General features: G+C 33.8%; 3 protein-coding genes and 1 long non-coding RNA gene across 4 annotated transcripts; 1 reads left to right on the top strand and 3 right to left on the bottom strand.

Annotated features, from left to right (window-relative positions):
• Nucleotides 1-4,908: 4,908 nt before the first annotated feature.
• LOC142549475 (RING-H2 finger protein ATL13-like) lies at nucleotides 4,909-6,780 on the bottom strand. The gene has a single exon (XM_075658437.1). It carries the CDS (start codon nucleotides 6,512-6,514, stop codon nucleotides 5,117-5,119), a length of 1,398 nt encoding a protein of 465 aa, XP_075514552.1. The 5' UTR covers nucleotides 6,515-6,780; the 3' UTR covers nucleotides 4,909-5,116.
• Nucleotides 6,781-8,883: 2,103 nt separating this feature from the next.
• LOC142549473 (mannosyltransferase APTG1-like) lies at nucleotides 8,884-12,530 on the bottom strand. Its single transcript, XM_075658436.1, has 9 exons — nucleotides 12,205-12,530; nucleotides 12,014-12,131; nucleotides 11,702-11,806; nucleotides 11,242-11,528; nucleotides 10,241-10,522; nucleotides 9,805-10,006; nucleotides 9,491-9,642; nucleotides 9,232-9,394; nucleotides 8,884-9,129 (listed from the first exon to the last, which is right to left on the bottom strand). Exons 1-9 carry the CDS (start codon nucleotides 12,420-12,422, stop codon nucleotides 9,046-9,048), a joined length of 1,611 nt encoding a protein of 536 aa, XP_075514551.1. The 5' UTR covers nucleotides 12,423-12,530; the 3' UTR covers nucleotides 8,884-9,045.
• Nucleotides 10,522-11,635, top strand: LOC142549474 (uncharacterized). Its single transcript, XR_012821212.1, has 2 exons — nucleotides 10,522-10,762; nucleotides 10,818-11,635. It is a non-coding gene; the product is annotated as an uncharacterized LOC142549474 (long non-coding RNA).
• Nucleotides 12,531-14,004: 1,474 nt separating the features above from the next.
• On the bottom strand, nucleotides 14,005-16,966 carry LOC142549472 (GCN5-related N-acetyltransferase 7, chloroplastic). The gene is made up of 5 exons (XM_075658435.1): nucleotides 16,598-16,966; nucleotides 15,955-16,110; nucleotides 14,951-15,046; nucleotides 14,545-14,665; nucleotides 14,005-14,378 (listed from the first exon to the last, which is right to left on the bottom strand). The coding sequence occupies exons 1-5, from the start codon at nucleotides 16,895-16,897 to the stop codon at nucleotides 14,206-14,208; spliced, it is 846 nt and encodes a 281-aa protein (XP_075514550.1). The 5' UTR covers nucleotides 16,898-16,966; the 3' UTR covers nucleotides 14,005-14,205.
• Nucleotides 16,967-17,196: the final 230 nt, after the last annotated feature.

Raw genomic sequence — 17,196 nt, 5'->3', positions numbered from 1 at the left:
CAACGTAAGTTCACCAAATGCTCGCATTTCCATCCAAGATGCATTTGGATGACATGTTCATTTCATTTAATTATTTTTTTATTGTTAAAAAAACAAATTCGTAACTAAGCATTGAACGTTTTTCAAGTAATTAGTTTTACTTTCGAAGTACCTAATTTCAATTTTAAAATACTTGACTTGGTAATGAAATAATCAGAATGATTGTTAAAATACTGGATCTTCGAATATGCAACGTAAGTTCACCAAGTGCTCGCATGTCTATCCAAAATGCATTTGGATGACTTGTTCATTTCATTTAATTATTTTTTATTTTTAAAAAAACAAATTCGCAATTAAGCATAGAACATTTTGAAGTACTTACTTTTATTTGCGAAATACCTAATTTCAATTTTAAAATACTTGATTTGGTAAATGAGATACTCAGAATGAGTATTAAAATATTGGATATTCGAATATGCAACGTAAGTTCACCAAGTGCTCGTATTTCCATCAAAGATCCATTTTGATGACTTGTTCATTTCATTTAATTATTTTTTTATTTAAAAAAAACAAATTCAAAACGAAGCATTGAACTTTTTCAAGTACTTAGTTTTATTTGCGAAATATCTAATTTCAATTTTAAAATAATTGATTTGGTAAATGAAATACTCAGAATGAGTATTAAAATACTGAATATTCGAATATGCAACGTAAGTTCACCAAGTGCTCTCATTTCCATCTGAGATGCATTTGGATGACATGTTCATTTCATTTAATTATTTTCTTTATTTAAAAAAACAAATTCGCAACCAAGCATAGAACATTTTGAAGTACTTACTTTTATTTGCGAAATACCTAATTTCAATTTTAAAATACTTGATTTGGTAAATGAGATACTCAGAATGGGTATTAAAATACTGGATATTCGAATATGCAACGTAAGTTCATCAAGTGCTCGCATTTCTATCCAAGATACATTTGGATGACATGTTCATTTCACTTAATTACTTTTTTATTGTTAAAAAAACAAATTCGCAACTGAGCATTGAACTTTTTCAAGTTCTTAGTTTTACTTGCAAAATACCTAATTTCAGTTTTAAAATACTTTATTTGGTAAATGAGATACTCGTAATGAGTATTAAAATACTGGATATTCGAATATGCAACGTAAGTTCACCAACTGCTTGCATTTCCATCCAAGATACATTTGGATAACATGTTTAAGGACTTTTTAATAGCCACAAGGCTTTGAAAGAGAAAAAAGGCTTGGAGCGAAGATTTGAAGATTTTCGGACAATGTTCTTCGAGATAATAGCCCGTGATAGGAACGAGTAGCATAATTCATGGATTTACAATTTACATATAAATATGAAGTCGGATACATGTCGATAGTCATAGTCCAGTAGGTCGAAAGTTAGGGGATTTAATAAAACAACATGCAATTCACCCTTGATAGGAAATCTCGTCGAAAGCATAGATCATTGTCGAACGAATTAAGAAGATTAGCGAGGGGTAGGTGAACCGAGATTCTCAACAAATTCATTTCTCATTGAACTTTAATCAATCATTCTACCTTTATTTATTTCATCATTTAATCCTTGAACCATTTCATTGAATTTTTATTTAATAATCGTAGTAGTAAACAATCATATGAAGTATCACTGCTAAAAATTGAATAACTGAGAATAATAATTGAGAAATACAGTCCTTAGAGGAACGATACTCGTACTCTTGTACACTATATTATTACTTGACATCGTGCACTTGCGATTATTTCGAGCTTGAATATTATTAATTTTTACTAAGAATTTTACAATGAAAGTTTTGCTCGATCACTAAGCATGAAACATTTTGAAGTACTTACTTTTACTTGTGAAATACCTAATTTTAATTTAAAATACTTGATTTGGTAAATGAGATACTCATAATATGTGATTTAATACTGGATATTCGAATATGCAACGTAAATTCAGTCATGCTTGGTTTTTCCAACTAAGATTCATTAGAATACTTATTCATGTCATTTATAGAAATGAACACAGTTCATTACTGATCGTGAAGTAAGAGTAAGTTGTTTGTAGATCAAAATAAGCACTTACTTTTAACAAAAATATAGTAGCATACTTGTCCCGGAGTAAAAGTAAGTTCTTTCTTTGTATACCGAAATAAATTGTTATTTTTATTTCATAGAGAGTGATGAACAATGTATTTGTTAAAATTTCAATTGCATTGAAATTGCATCATAATGCATATTAGAAATATTCAGTATTTTATTACATATTCTGAGTATCTCATTTATGAAATCAAGTATTTTGAAACTGAAAGTTACTTATCAAATAAACTAAGTACTTTAAAAGTTTCATGCTTAGTTGAGAATTTGAATTTTTTTTTTACAAAATAGATATCACATGAGAAGAATATGTCGTCCAAATGCATCTTCCAAGTAAAGACCAACACTTGGTGAACTTACGTTGCATATTCGAATATCAAGTATTTTAATACCCATTCTGAGTATCTCATTTACCAAATCAAGTATTTTAAATTAGGTGTTTCGCAAGTAAAACTAAGTACTTGAAAATGTTCGATGCTTAGTTACGAATTTGTTTTTTTTAGCAATAAAAAAAATAATTAAATGAAATGAACATATCATCCAAATGCATCTTGGATGGAAATACGAGCATTTGGTGAACTTACGTTGTATATTCTAATATCTAGTATTTTAATACTCATTCTGAGTATTTTATTTACCAAATCAAGTATTTTAAAATTGAAATTAGGTATTTCGCAAGTAAAACTAAGTACTTCAAAAAGTCTAATGTTTAGTTGTGAATTTGTTTTTCTTTTAAAAATAAAAAAATATTTAAATGAAATGTACATGTCATCCAAATGCATCTTGAATGGAAATGCGAGCACTTAGTGAACTTACATTGCCTACTAGAATATCCAGTATATTTTATTAACTTTTATGAGTATCTCAATTATCAAATCAAGTATTTTAAAACTGAAATTAGGTATTTCGCAAGTAAAACTAAGTAATTGAAAAAGTTCAATGCTTAGTTGCGAATTTGGTTTTTTTTTTTAAATAAAAAAATAATTAAATGAAATGAACAAGTCATCCAAATGGATCTTGGATGGAAATACGAGCACTTGGTGAACTTGCGTTGCATATTCGAATATCCAGTATTTTAATACTCATTCTGAGTATCTCATTTACCAAATCAAGTATTTTAAAACTGTAATTATGTATTTCACAAGTAAAACTAAGTACTTGAAAAAGTTCAATGCTTAGTTGTGAATTTGTTTTTTTTTTAAATAAAAAAAATTAAATTAAATGAACAAGTCATCCAAGAGCACTTGGTGAACTTGCGTTGCATATTAGAATATCCAGTATTTTAATACTCATTCTGAGTATCTCATTTACCAAATCAATTATTTTAAAACTGAAATTAGATATTTCGCAAGTAAAACTAAGTACTTGAAAAAGTTCAATATTTAATTGCGAATTTGTTTTTTTAAAAAATAAAAAAATAATTAAATTAAATGAACATGTCATCCAAATGGATATTAGATGGAAATACGAGTACTTGGTGAACTTACGTTGCATATTCAAATATTTAGTATTTTAATACTCACTCTGAGTATCTCATTTACCAATTTAAGTATTTTAAAACTAAAATTAGGTATTTCGCAAGTAAAACTAAGTATTTCAAAAAGTTCAATGCTTAGTTATGAATTTGTATTTTTTTAAATAAAAAATATTTTAATTCAATGTACATGTCATCAAAATACATCGGGAATGATGAGTGGAAAGAGAATATGACCAACAAAAATTAGATATTTATATAATTTTTTATTAATTAAAAAGGGTAAAAATGTAAAAATGCATAAAACATGTAGTAAAAACTAAGTTGGTCTTTTGTCAGATAATAAATTACAAAAAAAAACTGTTATATATATATATATTATTCTTACATTTGATTATTATTATTATTAAAGTGTAAATTAGGAGGTTATTATCTTATTTACCCATAGGACATCCAAAATAAATGCCCAACACTAAGACAAAAACTTGTGTGAGACGGTCTCATTGGTCGTATTTTGTGAAATTGATCTCTTATTTGGGTCATCCATGAAAAATTATTACTTTTTATGCTAAGAATATTAATTTTTATTGTGAATATCGGTAGGATTGACCCTTCTCACGGATAAAAATTCGTGAAATCGTCTCACAAGAGACCAACTCCAAAACTAACTAGGACAAGTGTTGGCTTACAACTTTAAATGTTCACATGAATCAAACATGGGAAGTTTGGAAGCGAATCGATATTACTATAAGGTAAAAACTTTTGTGAGACGTCCTCAAGGGTCGTATTTTGTGAGACGGATATCTTATTTGGGTCATCCATGAAAAAATATTACTTTTTATGCTAAGAGTATTACTTTATTGTGAATATCGGTAGAGTTGACCCGTCTCACAGATAAAAATTCGTGAGACCGTCTCACAAGAGACTCACTCTTACTATAATTTGATTAGATTTCTACAAATAAGATCACCTCGTATTGTTTCTTTAATATTCCATCAAAATTTTCGAGCGAGATGAAAGAATTGCGGTTTTTAAAGTAAATAAAAAAATAAAAGGATCCAATTTATATTTTGCAGAACAATATGAACACATTCATAAAATTTATATGAGATGATCTCACGGGTCATATTTTGAGAAACACGTCTCTTATTTGGATCGTTCATAAACTTTTTATGCTATGCGTAATATTTTTTATTGTGAATATCGGTATGGTTGATCTGTCTCATCGATAAAGATTCGTGAGACTGTCTCACAAAATACCAACTCAATATTGAAAATGACTAGTATAGTAAGACCGGGGAATCTTTCGATAATGTTATGCAAGAAAAAGAAAGAAAGAAAAGAAAAATCAGATCTTGATAAATCCATGGCAAGTATAACAAGATTCAAAATACGTATACACAATAACTCCTAACATTTTATGCAAAGAATAAACCAAGAAAAATTACAAATTCTGATCTCATTTTATTTTCCAATTTATCTACCAATGAACTGCCAAAAGAAACAAACAAGCGAAATGACCAAAAACCAATTTTTTTTTTTTTAAAAGCCCTCTAAACATTAGAAGAAAAAGTTGAGTGAACCACTTTATTTTGCCTTCCCATAAGCCAAAGAAGAGTCCTCCTAGCATAAGATGGTGCATTTGTTTCTGAATCCAAACTGTTGCAACTTTGTTGTTCATCTTCACCTCCATTTCGCCACCTACTTATGCCGATCTCCGAAATAGTCCTCCCGCATCTACTACCGTTCTTGGGGTTAAACTCATTGGCACCCACCGGATTCTGATGCAATGGGAACCGGAACCAAATTTCGGAGACAGCCAAACTTTCACTCTTGCTCCTACCAATGGACTTGTTAACATTGCAATGACTATTACCACTTGTACCCTTTTCATCACCTTGGATTTCAAGAATCCGAAAGGCCTCGAAGCCGTTAAATTCGACCCTCGAATCGAATCCACATTCGGACATAGCTTGCCTGTGCCCCGGTGTCAAAGGCATACTAGGCTTCTTGCTAATTTGTTTCTTCGTGGGAGTGTTTCTTATAGGAACTTGCAAAGATAAATTCTCATCCATTACATAAGCAAATGACCCCATTGAAAAGCACCGCCTTGCATCAGCATTAGTTTCACCAACACTACTAGAACCATCTTCATGACTTCCATCATCAAGATTCTTAAACTTCCCAAGCTTAACTGAAACAACTTTTTCCCCACTACCCAAAATTACTTTATTGCCCTCGTGAATCTCGCAAGAATCCTGCGCTAGATCTGCATGATGCAGCTTAAAATCATCTCCATCTTCATCATCACGAGGAGGACTCAACGGGGAATTCACTCTCGCAACGTCTCTATCAGAAACAATCTCCCTCGAACTTTCACCGCCAGATTCAAGAAGAAGAACTATAGGGCAACAGTTTATGTTACCAGTATTAAAATCAGGAAGTAAAGTTGCTCTACAAAGGGGGCAAGTGGAATGAGACAAAAGCCAAGTATCAATACAATCCATGTGAAAAGCATGGCTGCATTTAGGCAGTAGCCTGAGCTTATCTTCACCCTCAAATTCACACAAACACACCGCACAATCAAAAGGATCCTTCACTCCTATAATGGCTTTGTAGTTGAAAATGGGGAGGGTATCAATAAAAGACTGGTCAACCCCAGAATCATGCAAGTGAAAAAGTTGATGCAACTGGCCCTGAAGGGCTGTCACGTTCTCCATTTCATCGGGATCCCTGTTTGGAGGTCTTAACAAGAATCTAACAAGAAGGTGAAGTAGCCCGGATATGAAGAAAATAATAGCGATGATTATTATGATCAGAAGTACACTAGGGCTTACCTTTTTATTCAGATTGAACCCAGAACCGGAATATTGTGAAGCGGGGATGGAGGGTGGGGGTGATTGGAAGAGAAAATATGGCTTTTGCTCTTTGATTTCAAGAACCATATTCATATTTTCTTGAAAAAGCTTGAAACAAATACCAAGATTGGATCTTTATTCAAACATCATAAATGAGTAGACGTGGGAAAACATTGGCTAAATGAAGAAATGTTTTCAGCAAGTTTTGAATAAAAAATTTGTGGAGAGATGAATAAAGAAGTTTGTGACAAGGGCTAAAGGATTTCTTTTCAGAGTGAATTTTTAGCCTAAAGAAGAAACCTAAAAGGTCAAATTCCAGAGGAGGAGAGAGCTGGCAGGAGGGGGAAGTAAATGATGCACAGAAGGTGAGATTTGAATTTGCATTAATAAATTCATCAGCACAGCCAAGCAGCATTATTAATGCTGCTTGAGCAAGTAAATAATTGAATTTTCCTTGTGAACCCAAACAGCCCACTTCCAGTATTGTATCTTAATTAATAATTGTACACACGGGGTTTCTAAATAATTTGTTTTTGCATTCTGATCACATTCTTATTTCAGTGCTTCTATTCTATTCCCTTTCGTTTCTTTAAAATTTTAAAATATTTAATTCCCATGCAAATGCAAGTCTTGATGTGGGAAAAAGACAACAAATCATATAACCGGAAGTCAAAGGAGGTACAGGTAAACCCCAATTCATGTGAAAATGGAGACCCAAAAGCGCGGATTATTCCATCCTACCTATGCAGGCACGGCCTGCAGGGGTACATCCATTCCGGCCCAATTTTTTTTTTTCCCCATGAAGTGGAATCCCAACCATTCATATGGGGGGTGGGCACTGCTCCCACACTCAGGATCGAACGAACCCAAAAACACAAGAAAACATCACATTTTTTGTTTCTTAGAATTTGAGACAAATACAACAAAAGCACACTGCTCAAGTGACTCCAGGTCTCCCAAAAATCATGCAATCCCTACTAGATTGTACATACACAATATTATATATGTGTATATATATATATATATATAATACAACTAGTTATATATAATACAAAACATATTCAAATTTATTCCTGTACATTGTTGTTTTAGTCAATAAAATAAAATTTATCCAAACATCTTTTATGATATACTATAATTTGAATTAAAGTTTGAAACCATGACGATTATATATCCCAAGGGATCCATATATCACAACCTGCCCTGTGCAGCAGTCCTTGACCGATCCCTATATCATATTAATATTTAAATGGGGATTTAGAAGGTCACCTCTCCCATGTGCAAGCGTTTGATTTTTGAGCCCATGTATTGTATTACATTTAAGTCCATAATTTTTCCGAACCAATTCTTTGAAATCTTGATAACTCCGTCGAACAACTATTTAAATCAGTATTATAACATTAAATTTAATCTATGATGTAATGGAATAGAGACGAGTCCTAATAAATTTAGTTGAGACGAGTAAATATATGATTTAACATGTTATATATGATGATACTTTATTAATAGGTCCATTAAGATCAGACCCAAACCGAACTTTATACCCATTGTCCATTCCTAACCAAGGTAGGTGGTCCATGATGAATCTCAGATATTCTCCTATAAAAATCAGATTTACAAGTATAATTATTCATTCACTATATTGATTCTTAGCGGCGTTGCTCTCTTATTCTATTCTCAGTACCTGACATGAGCGTCGGAAAGGCTACGTCGGGACATCCTCACGGCCTCCTTCTAACTAGGTGTGTCAAAATCAGACACGACCAATCAACCTAACACGGTTCAACCCGAAAAAATCAGATTTGGGTTTGGGTTTTTCGGGTTCGGGTCAGATCGGGTTAGACCCGATAGCTGACCCGAAAATAATGATCGGGTGGGGTGGGCTCGGGTTAACCCGAGTTGACCCGAAAATTGGGTTGACCCGAAAGTTTTAATTTTTTTATAAAATATTATTAATAAATATTGCATACATTTTTATATATTGTAAATCTGAAAAAATATTATCATAAATTTTCATAATTTAATATTTATTTTGAATATTTTTTATTTTTTAAACAATTGTTTATTTGATTTAGTAAATTTATTTTATTTTTCTACAATTAGACTTTCAAATTTAAATTATATATACAAGGGATATTTAGTTATTATGTGTTTAAATTAAATATTATTAATTTTTTTTGAATTTTATTTAATTTTCTTTAAAAAAAATTTAAAATCGGAAGAATCGGGTTGATATAGGTTTAAAGTTCGGATTGAGAGTTTTTGGATTGGCTCGAATTCGGATTGAACAATTTTTGAATAATACTATTGCTCAACTCGACCCAACCCACCCAAATTGACATCCTTACTTCAAACGATCTCATTTGTGATTTCAGACCAGAACAGATTTGAGGATTGAATTCGGTCTAGTCTAATCCACGTGAATCGAAGCGAATATTGTTAGTGAGTATCATATGGGGTGATGCATTTTTTTCATTGCATATATTTTTATATGACTTGAATCCAATTCAAGGAACCCGAGAAAATCAAATACATCTTCTACCACAAACAAAGATCACGGGAATTAGTATCTCAAGAATAGTGTAATGCCTAATTTAAGGAACAAACGTTTCATAAATGAAAAGTTAGTAGCCTTGGAGCGCATAAACAACAACGGATGACTGTAATTCTCGATCCACCTTGAAGTGAGCATGAAAGAATCGCCTTACCTGTCCGTGGAAAAACAATTCCTTGTTATATTGCCATCTATGATCTACCACATTACGACATATCATAGATTAAATAACATGTGGTCGTATACTTATGTTTACCTCGCGGAAACCACGCGCCAAAAAGAATTCCTTTAATAGCTTTTCTTGTGCATCAAACACTACAATGTGGCTAGGTAAAGACCAGTTCCTGACCAACTCGGTTGCAAAACCAAGTGGATGCAGTAAAAATCGATCAGACTCATCCAAGATTCCTTTCTCTTCGCTGTTTGAACATACGTTAAAACAAAAATGAAGTAATATCTCCTAAGGAAGATCTGAAATCTTCGACAAAGTGTACCAGGAAATTCTATATTTCCACCTTGGTGTGCAATCCAAGAAGCGCATGGGAAGATCGTGATGCAGTGTTGAGTAGTATGGTGTAGCATGGCATGGTGTCAAGAAGAGTATATTTTTCACTTTGTTCTCACTAGCCTCCTTTGAGAGATAGTTCATTACATCCTCGGTTCCTCTCTGTAAAGTAGCAGACGAGTCAAATCTCATGGGTGAATTTGTAAAAAATCACAATACAAATACATAGTAACCATGTGTATCAGAAAACCTTGGTTTTCTGATAAAAAAATAAAACATATTTCGGTTGAAATATTGATTAATTCAAGAATTGGAATTATGTACCTGGTGAACCATACTCATATATAATGCCATTGGGATATTAGTAAGGAGCAAGAAAAAGACAGCCATTTGCAGCTTGGTAAGGCGCTTAACATACGAGCTTGAAGTCTCTCTCAGTTTCCTCTTTGACAGTTCAGATGGGCTTAACTTCGCTAATGAGTACCCAGAGAACATCAGTGCTAAAGGAAGCACAGGAAGAACAAACCTGATATTTGAATTCTGGCAATAATGAGAAGCATTAATGTTTGAAAAATGAATTTAGCGCACTAAATAAAAGTATTGGGGAACAACAATTTCTTCTACAGGCCAAAGTGGCTGTGGTATTTGAGCTATTGTACGGCTTAAAATGATATAAAATGCACTGTTAACTGTCAAGGATGACTTTCGGTACAGCTGTAGGCACTCAATCTTACAAATAGAACAACAAATTAAACAGTACCTGAATTCTTTGTGACCAAGGAGACTATATGTTCCTAAAACCCATGCAACCAGTCCACAAAGCTTCCACTGTCTAGACATGATAAAACCAGCCAAGGAAAATGGAAGATACGTAAATACCATGACAGTAAATCCTTGAGAAAAGTACCAGTGCCATGGATGAGTTCCATAATAGTCTCCACCAGAAGAAAGGAAATTGAACTTTACAAAGTTAAGAGGTACAATCACCCATGTGCCATACATTAAACGATCCAATAATGTAGTGAGACCGAGCACCAGTCCCCTGGGACAAAAATTTGGAACATAAAGCAAGCATCTCTGTTAGTTAGTTCATAAATAAATTATGAACTGGAACATAAGAAGGTACATTGCATGGTAAATGTTGTGGATCCAAAATATATTATTAGTTAGCTCATATCAGAAAAAAGTAAATTACAGGTGGTATACAATAGAGCTAGCACAAAATGTCCATTATGACTAAGATAAGAAAAATAAACACCGAAACGGATGGAAGCATAAACAGGTACTTTGCATGGTCATGGACCGGTATAAAAAGTTAAAATATAGGGGCACGCTAGTGCTGCCAACTTTATTGAACCAGAGGCAACTGGAATTGGAGATACCATAATGCGGGGCAAGTGGCACAAATTTACAAGCGTGAGAACCAACTCAAAACATTTAGATGAAGTACGATTTACGCAGAACAGACATGAACCAGTTGGTCGAACCAGTTGGTCGGCTGTGCAAAGAGCTGTGGCCTATGTTGCACAAGCAGGTAATTTGCATGGTCATGGACCAGAATAAAAGTGAACAAAATAAATTTGAAACCAATAAATAGAAGTAGTTAATCCAAAAAATATTGTTAATGAACTCATATTGAAGTAAGGACAACGAGAGGTATTCTTCAATAGAGTTCACCCGAAATGTCCATCATGACTCAGGTAAGAAAAATAAAAATAGAGAGATGAAAGTAAACTAAAAGTCAAAACTTGAACTACTCACCCAATTGGAATGACATCGAGAAGGACAAATTTTAGCTTATCACGAGCCAACAACAACTCCAAAGTACCAACATAAATCCATATGATAGCACTTGTTGGCCGAATGGCACATGCTAGTGCTGCCATGGCCAGCGCAAACTTTCTTGAACTAGACGAAAGTGCATTGGGAGATACTCTAATACAAGGCCAGTAGTACAAACTCACAAGCATGAGAACCGACTCTAAACAATTAGATAACGTACGAGTGATGCAGAAAAACATGAACCAGTTGGTCAATTGTGCGAAGAGCTGTGGAATACGTTAAGTACTTCATCACAGTCCATTAAGCGAATCAACAAACCAAAGTAACCAACATGAAACCGTATGAAAGCCATCAATAGGTAAATCACAAGACAGTTAAAATAAAGTGGGAAAACAAAAACAAAAGGAAAAAAGAAAGCATCGATTCCACATGAGGATACTGCCCAACTTGCAACACTGTCCCCAAACAACATCTTGGATAATTTGTACAAGTATAGATCACCAAAAGCTGCGAATATGGACTGCAGCAATCGAGGAGTCCTTGTCTGCAAAAGGTTCCCATATTTCTGACTTTGAGAAAAATGGGTATATTATTATGCTAACAGACTGAAGAAATCGCAGAGATAACCTTCGCAACATGACATATCTTGTCAATTAAGATACAGACGACAATACAACAAGATTAATATCACAATAAAGCCAAGAAACTGACTCTAGGAGCATTAACAAGAAAAAAAATAAGCATAATTTACCATGAACCAAGGTGAATCAAGTCGAAGAAATGCAAGAATTTTATAAATAGCAGCAAAGAGAAGCGGATGCAAGTAACTCCTTAAACCCTTTCTCCATTCCCACGTCAAATGACCATATCTGATAGAAATGCGAAAACAAATTATAATATATAGATGGTCCATAAATCAACGAAGTAGAAAACTTGGCAGACCCAAAAGCGATTCGATGAGAAACTTCAAGAGATTGCCAGTGTTCATCTGGATTGAAATATGTCTGCACAAGCAATGAGTTAATTATCCGCAGAACCAAACAAAGCGTAAATATCTTGTTCAGTGGCGAAAAATATTGATTTGGGACGAGTTTCTTGCTGATATCTTCATCAATGGGTGCTTGAATTGCTCGGTATTTCCTTCTACTCATAGTTTCCATAGCTTTCTCTCGCTGGATCCGACCGCCGCGAGTTGCCGGAGATTGGGGCTGCTGGTGGAGTGGCAAATTTCCGGTTCGCAAGGAGGGTTTTGTTGAAAAAAAGTTATATTATACAAAAAAAATCATTTTTATTAGGAGCCTCTTTTAATTTTTTCAAGGGCACCTCAGATATTTTTTTATTTATAATTGTAACAAATATTTTTATTATTAAAAAAACCTAATAATATCGATATTAACAATAATAATAAACCATATGAAATAAAATTAAAAATAATGTTATACATTTTAAATTTGACAATAAAAATATTTCCAATTTCACTTAACCTAGAATGACCGCTACATTTGATTTTAATTTTAAATAAACCAAATCCAATTAAAATAGATTATTTTGGTTTTTATCCAAATTAAACAAATATTTGGAAAAAAAAATTAACTTTTATATATATAATATAATATTGTCACAAATGTTAGAAAATATAACTCAGATAATTGGCAACTACATGATAATAATTTCAATTTCCTAGTTCTAATTCCAAATTAATCATTTTGGCTACGTTTGGTTGGAAAGATAGGATAAACTAATGATTAGTATGTAAATGATAAAGAAAATGATTGTGGTAGGATTGTAATATATGGTGTAAAATAATATTATGTTTGGTAAGATTTTTAAGTGTAGGATAATTTTGAATTTTTTGATGAAAAGACAAAATTGCCCTTCCCCTTCGCGGCAGGCGGCCGGAAACGGCAGACGGGAGGCGGCGGCCAGAAACGGCCAGCCGGAAATTTCGACCGGCGCCGACGGTCGGCCGGCGGTACGTCGGCGGTCGGCCGGCGGCGATCATGGCGGCGGCGGAGGCAGTCGGTGGCAGGAAGTGGTGGTGAGTTTGAATATAAGAGAAGGGTAAAATTGGAAAAAATAAGAGGTATTAATAGTTGGATAAATAATCCTAGGGGGTGATGAGGTATTATTTTAACTACCTAATATAACCTAATCATTCATAGGAGGGATTGACTTGGTTAAACAATCACGCGTACCAAACAGCTGACTAGGTAGGATAAAATAATCTATCCCGGCTAATCATCCGAACCAAACACGACCTTTAGGTTTAAAGAAAGTATATATCGAACTTCCTGCGAAGGTGGACTGTCGTGTAACTTTGCATTAAAACAAAAACAAAAACTTGTGTGAGAGGATCTCACGAGTCGTATTTTGTGAGACAGATCTCTTATTTGAGCCATCCATAAATAAATATTATTTTTAATGCTAAGAGTTTATTGTGAATATCGATATGATTGACCCGTCTCACAGATAAAGATTCGTGAGACTGTCTTACAAGAGACCTACTATGAAAAAAATCTCGGTTCTTTATCTCAAATTTAATGCATGATTTGTCAAACTTTGATCAAAGCTTCTTGTTAATATATACCAGTCCCGTGGTATAGAGTGAACCTCTAGATTGCATTATTATTTTTTGAATCATTTATGTACCTCATTACTAATAATTCTACATTTTGTTGGGATTTTTAAAAAATAGAATCACATTGAAACCAATGTAATACATTAAGATTGCGCTCACAAAAGAATCTTAATTCTATATCTCAAATTTAATGCACGAGTTGTCCACATAGATTACATCCATTTCAATATTTGATCTTTCTTAATGGGATTAAATAACATATACAGATGTAGATAGATGAACTGATGCAAGATTTGATTTTCACTTATACTACACCAAAAAAAAAGTGTGTGCGCGCGCGCGTAAATAAAAAAGATATGGTAGGATTACAATTCGTAAGTAACGGGAAGAGCGGTCCATAGAAGAAGCCTTCGGGGCCGGTCCAAAAACCGGGCTTGCCATGCCGGTTCATCACTCTCAAATGAGAAACCACTTTTCATGTAAAGATTTTTTGCTGCCTCATTATCCACAGCCACATGAACATACAAATCACTTATCCCTGATTAAAAAAAATGATGGCGACCAAAACTCAAACTTAGTTGAAAAGGAGACTAAAATTTAAGAAAAACATCGTTCGGGCGAACCCAGCTAAGGGAAAGGACTAGATAGAGGGGGTATATGCTGCATAAGTACTCGTGTAAGTAGGATAATTTGAGCTATTTTACCCCAGGCTTCAGCAACATTCTTAGCCTTTGCCATGAGCTCATACCCGAAACCATTTCTCTGGAATTCGTCGGCCACACAAACATTGCTCAGGTACGCCCTGGCAAAATCAGCTCCAATCGTCTGTTGAATTCGAATCCAAATTGATGTCAAGTCATTAAATAGGAAAATATTCAGCTACTTAACAAAGCCTGAAAAAATTGAATAACCCATTGAAAAATTTGAGGATTGATACATTCGTGAATAAGAAAAAAACATCCAGTAATTCATAACACCTCCTTATACTAGTAAAAAAACACAATGGTTTTAAAGATACAAAAACATTCAATACCCAGAATTTACTCTTGATAACTACCGCATACAAAATAATACATGCTTTTTTACATAGTTTGGTGCTAGAATATACACCTTAGGTTTCATCCCGACTAATTCATGAGGGAGGCTGACACACTGATTCAGATCTAGAGTTCCTACGACAACTCGGTCTTCTTCGTTAAGCGAAAACTGCAAGGAATTGAGAGAACACAGTTCATATCATGCCACTAGCAATCATGCATAACACAGAAAAATCGATAAAAGAAAATTTAACATATTATTATGATCTCTTTTGTTGTTATCTTTCAGCATTTCTTCTTTCATTTTCGGGAGTTTGGTTCAGGCCTCCGTAGCTAGCACTCAGTTCATGAATTAAATAGCTTGTTTACCATTGTTGGCCATATAAAATTTATATGATTAGTTTTTCACGTGAGCTTCAAGACAGTATCAGTATGCAGCATTTCCACACAGGCAATGCATAATTTCAGTTCCAGCATCATGTTACTGTCAAAAACTACAAAGCTTACTCAAGATAGCTAACTGAAATATAAGTATGAATCTAAGTTATTGGGTAATATATGCTACAAATATAAATGAAAAAATAATATTCAAAGGAATCCAATTTTAAATATTAAAAAGGATTCGTCTCAATTTCTAGAATCAAACGCATCAGCATTAAATCACAACGAACAAGAACAATATTTCTGTATATCAGAAGCAACAAACAGAAGAGGGTAAGATTTTAGCAAAAAGCAACTTAGAGATATCGCCATGAACTTAAGTTACCCAGAACATAGGAAAAAATCTATAAACAGCCAATATAATTTTTGCTTCTTGTGGCCATGTATCACCTTAAAGTCTATTAGTCATAATTCCCAACTGACACGACACAATACCTTAGAAACCAATATAACAATACTTCAAAAAAAATAAACATGACTGTCCAGATTCCCCCAATCGTACTAATCAGCATCATACCCATAAATGATAAAAGAACATTCTCGTTAGGACAGCTTACTTTGCAAAAACTGCAAAAATGTACGAACTAACATCATTCACATAAAACGATAAAGATCATGGCAGTGTGGAGAGCTTACTTTGCAAGAAGTGCACAAATCACGGAAAATATTTGAAACTAGAGATATTGGCAGTGTGGCATTGATACAGGAAACTTTTCTAAAGCCCGTCTTTTTTCCTGCAACACGTTCTTTTAAAGCTTCGAATTCAAGATCAGCCAAGTACTTTTTATGATCCTAATAGAACTTGACAAGAAGAAAATAGCATCAGAGTTAAATAAAATAAAATGAGAATGAATTGGTTTCTTACATCTAGCCGCCGATGAATCAAGCCAACACTTGAGCTTTTATATGCTCAAAATTACACATGAACATATTGGCCGGCGTGCAATAGCTTGAAATCAAGTCCGAAATGGAACTTGAATTCGAAATCTGTTTCAAGTCCAACTCAAACCAAGTTTTAATCGAACTTCGTATTAAAACAATTCATATTACTCAAACCAAGTTCGGTCATACTTTAGATTCAAACAATTCATTTTCAAGGGTGCAATTTGCTCAATAAATTTGGGGCTCTAACGTGAATTTCAACGCTGCTCGTATTTACTTAACATTGCAGTCTTTCTTGCAGAAGCATGAATGGCAACAGCAGGACATAAATCACTACGACGGAAAGCAGCTGAAAACAAATGAGAGACAGATGATAAGGTTTTGAGATGACACTCACTTCGATGCCGAAGGTCTGTTCATTGAATTCATAGAAAGTGCGCACGCGCAGATTAGCTGCGGCCCAGAGTTCCACGTCAGAGCAGCTTTCCGACACATTCAACAACGACTTGTCAGTTCTTGCAATCCTCGACCGCGGCAGAGGTGATACCAGGGGTGTTTGGTGGTCGGATAGTTGACAATAACGAGGAGACGAGCGAGAGACGTTGGGAAGGTGAACGGAGGCAGGAAAGAAAACATCGGCGGCGGCGGTGGAGGGGTACGCGTAGGAGCTGTGATGTAATGGTATTAGGATAGCCATTTCCCTTGTCCACTCGATTGACTTTGGAACCGATCGATGCAACGGTTTTTGCTAAGCGTTCAAAGCAGATTCGATTGTGCACGATTTTTAATTTATTTTAAAAAAAATTATTTTTTTTTCACTTTCATCGACTATTTATTTAAAAATAATAATTTCTTAAATATATTTGAAATATTTTTTTGAAATAAATAATATTTAAAAAGATACTTCTTTGATGTCTTCGAACTATTTATTTGAGAAAATGATCTCCAAATATATTTAACTTTTTAATATTAATTTAACCATTAAAGTATTAAATA

This window comes from Primulina tabacum, chromosome 6 (genome assembly GCF_025594145.1).
Source record: "Primulina tabacum isolate GXHZ01 chromosome 6, ASM2559414v2, whole genome shotgun sequence".
NCBI lineage: Eukaryota > Viridiplantae > Streptophyta > Magnoliopsida > Lamiales > Gesneriaceae > Primulina > Primulina tabacum.
This window is presented reverse-complemented; position numbering and strand designations above follow the sequence as displayed.

Bases quoted from the DNA above. Each gene is read 5' to 3' on its own strand.
- LOC142549473 (XM_075658436.1), bottom strand. From the start codon at position 12,422: ATGGAAACTATGAGTAGAAGGAAATACCGAGCAATTCAAGCACCCATT. The intron at 11,807-12,013 runs GTAAATTATGCT...AACCTTTTGCAG, and splicing joins TTGATTCACCTTGGTTCATG to ACAAGGACTCCTCGATTGCT. The intron at 10,007-10,240 runs GTACTGTTTAAT...TTCAAATATCAG, and splicing joins CTTGGTCACAAAGAATTCAG to GTTTGTTCTTCCTGTGCTTC.
- LOC142549472 (XM_075658435.1), bottom strand. From the start codon at position 16,897: ATGGCTATCCTAATACCATTACATCACAGCTCCTACGCGTACCCCTCC. The intron at 16,111-16,597 runs GTGAGTGTCATC...AAGTTCTATTAG, and splicing joins AACAGACCTTCGGCATCGAA to GATCATAAAAAGTACTTGGC. The intron at 14,666-14,950 runs GTGTATATTCTA...CGAATTCAACAG, and splicing joins TAGTCGGGATGAAACCTAAG to ACGATTGGAGCTGATTTTGC.
- LOC142549475 (XM_075658437.1), bottom strand. From the start codon at position 6,514: ATGAATATGGTTCTTGAAATCAAAGAGCAAAAGCCATATTTTCTCTTC.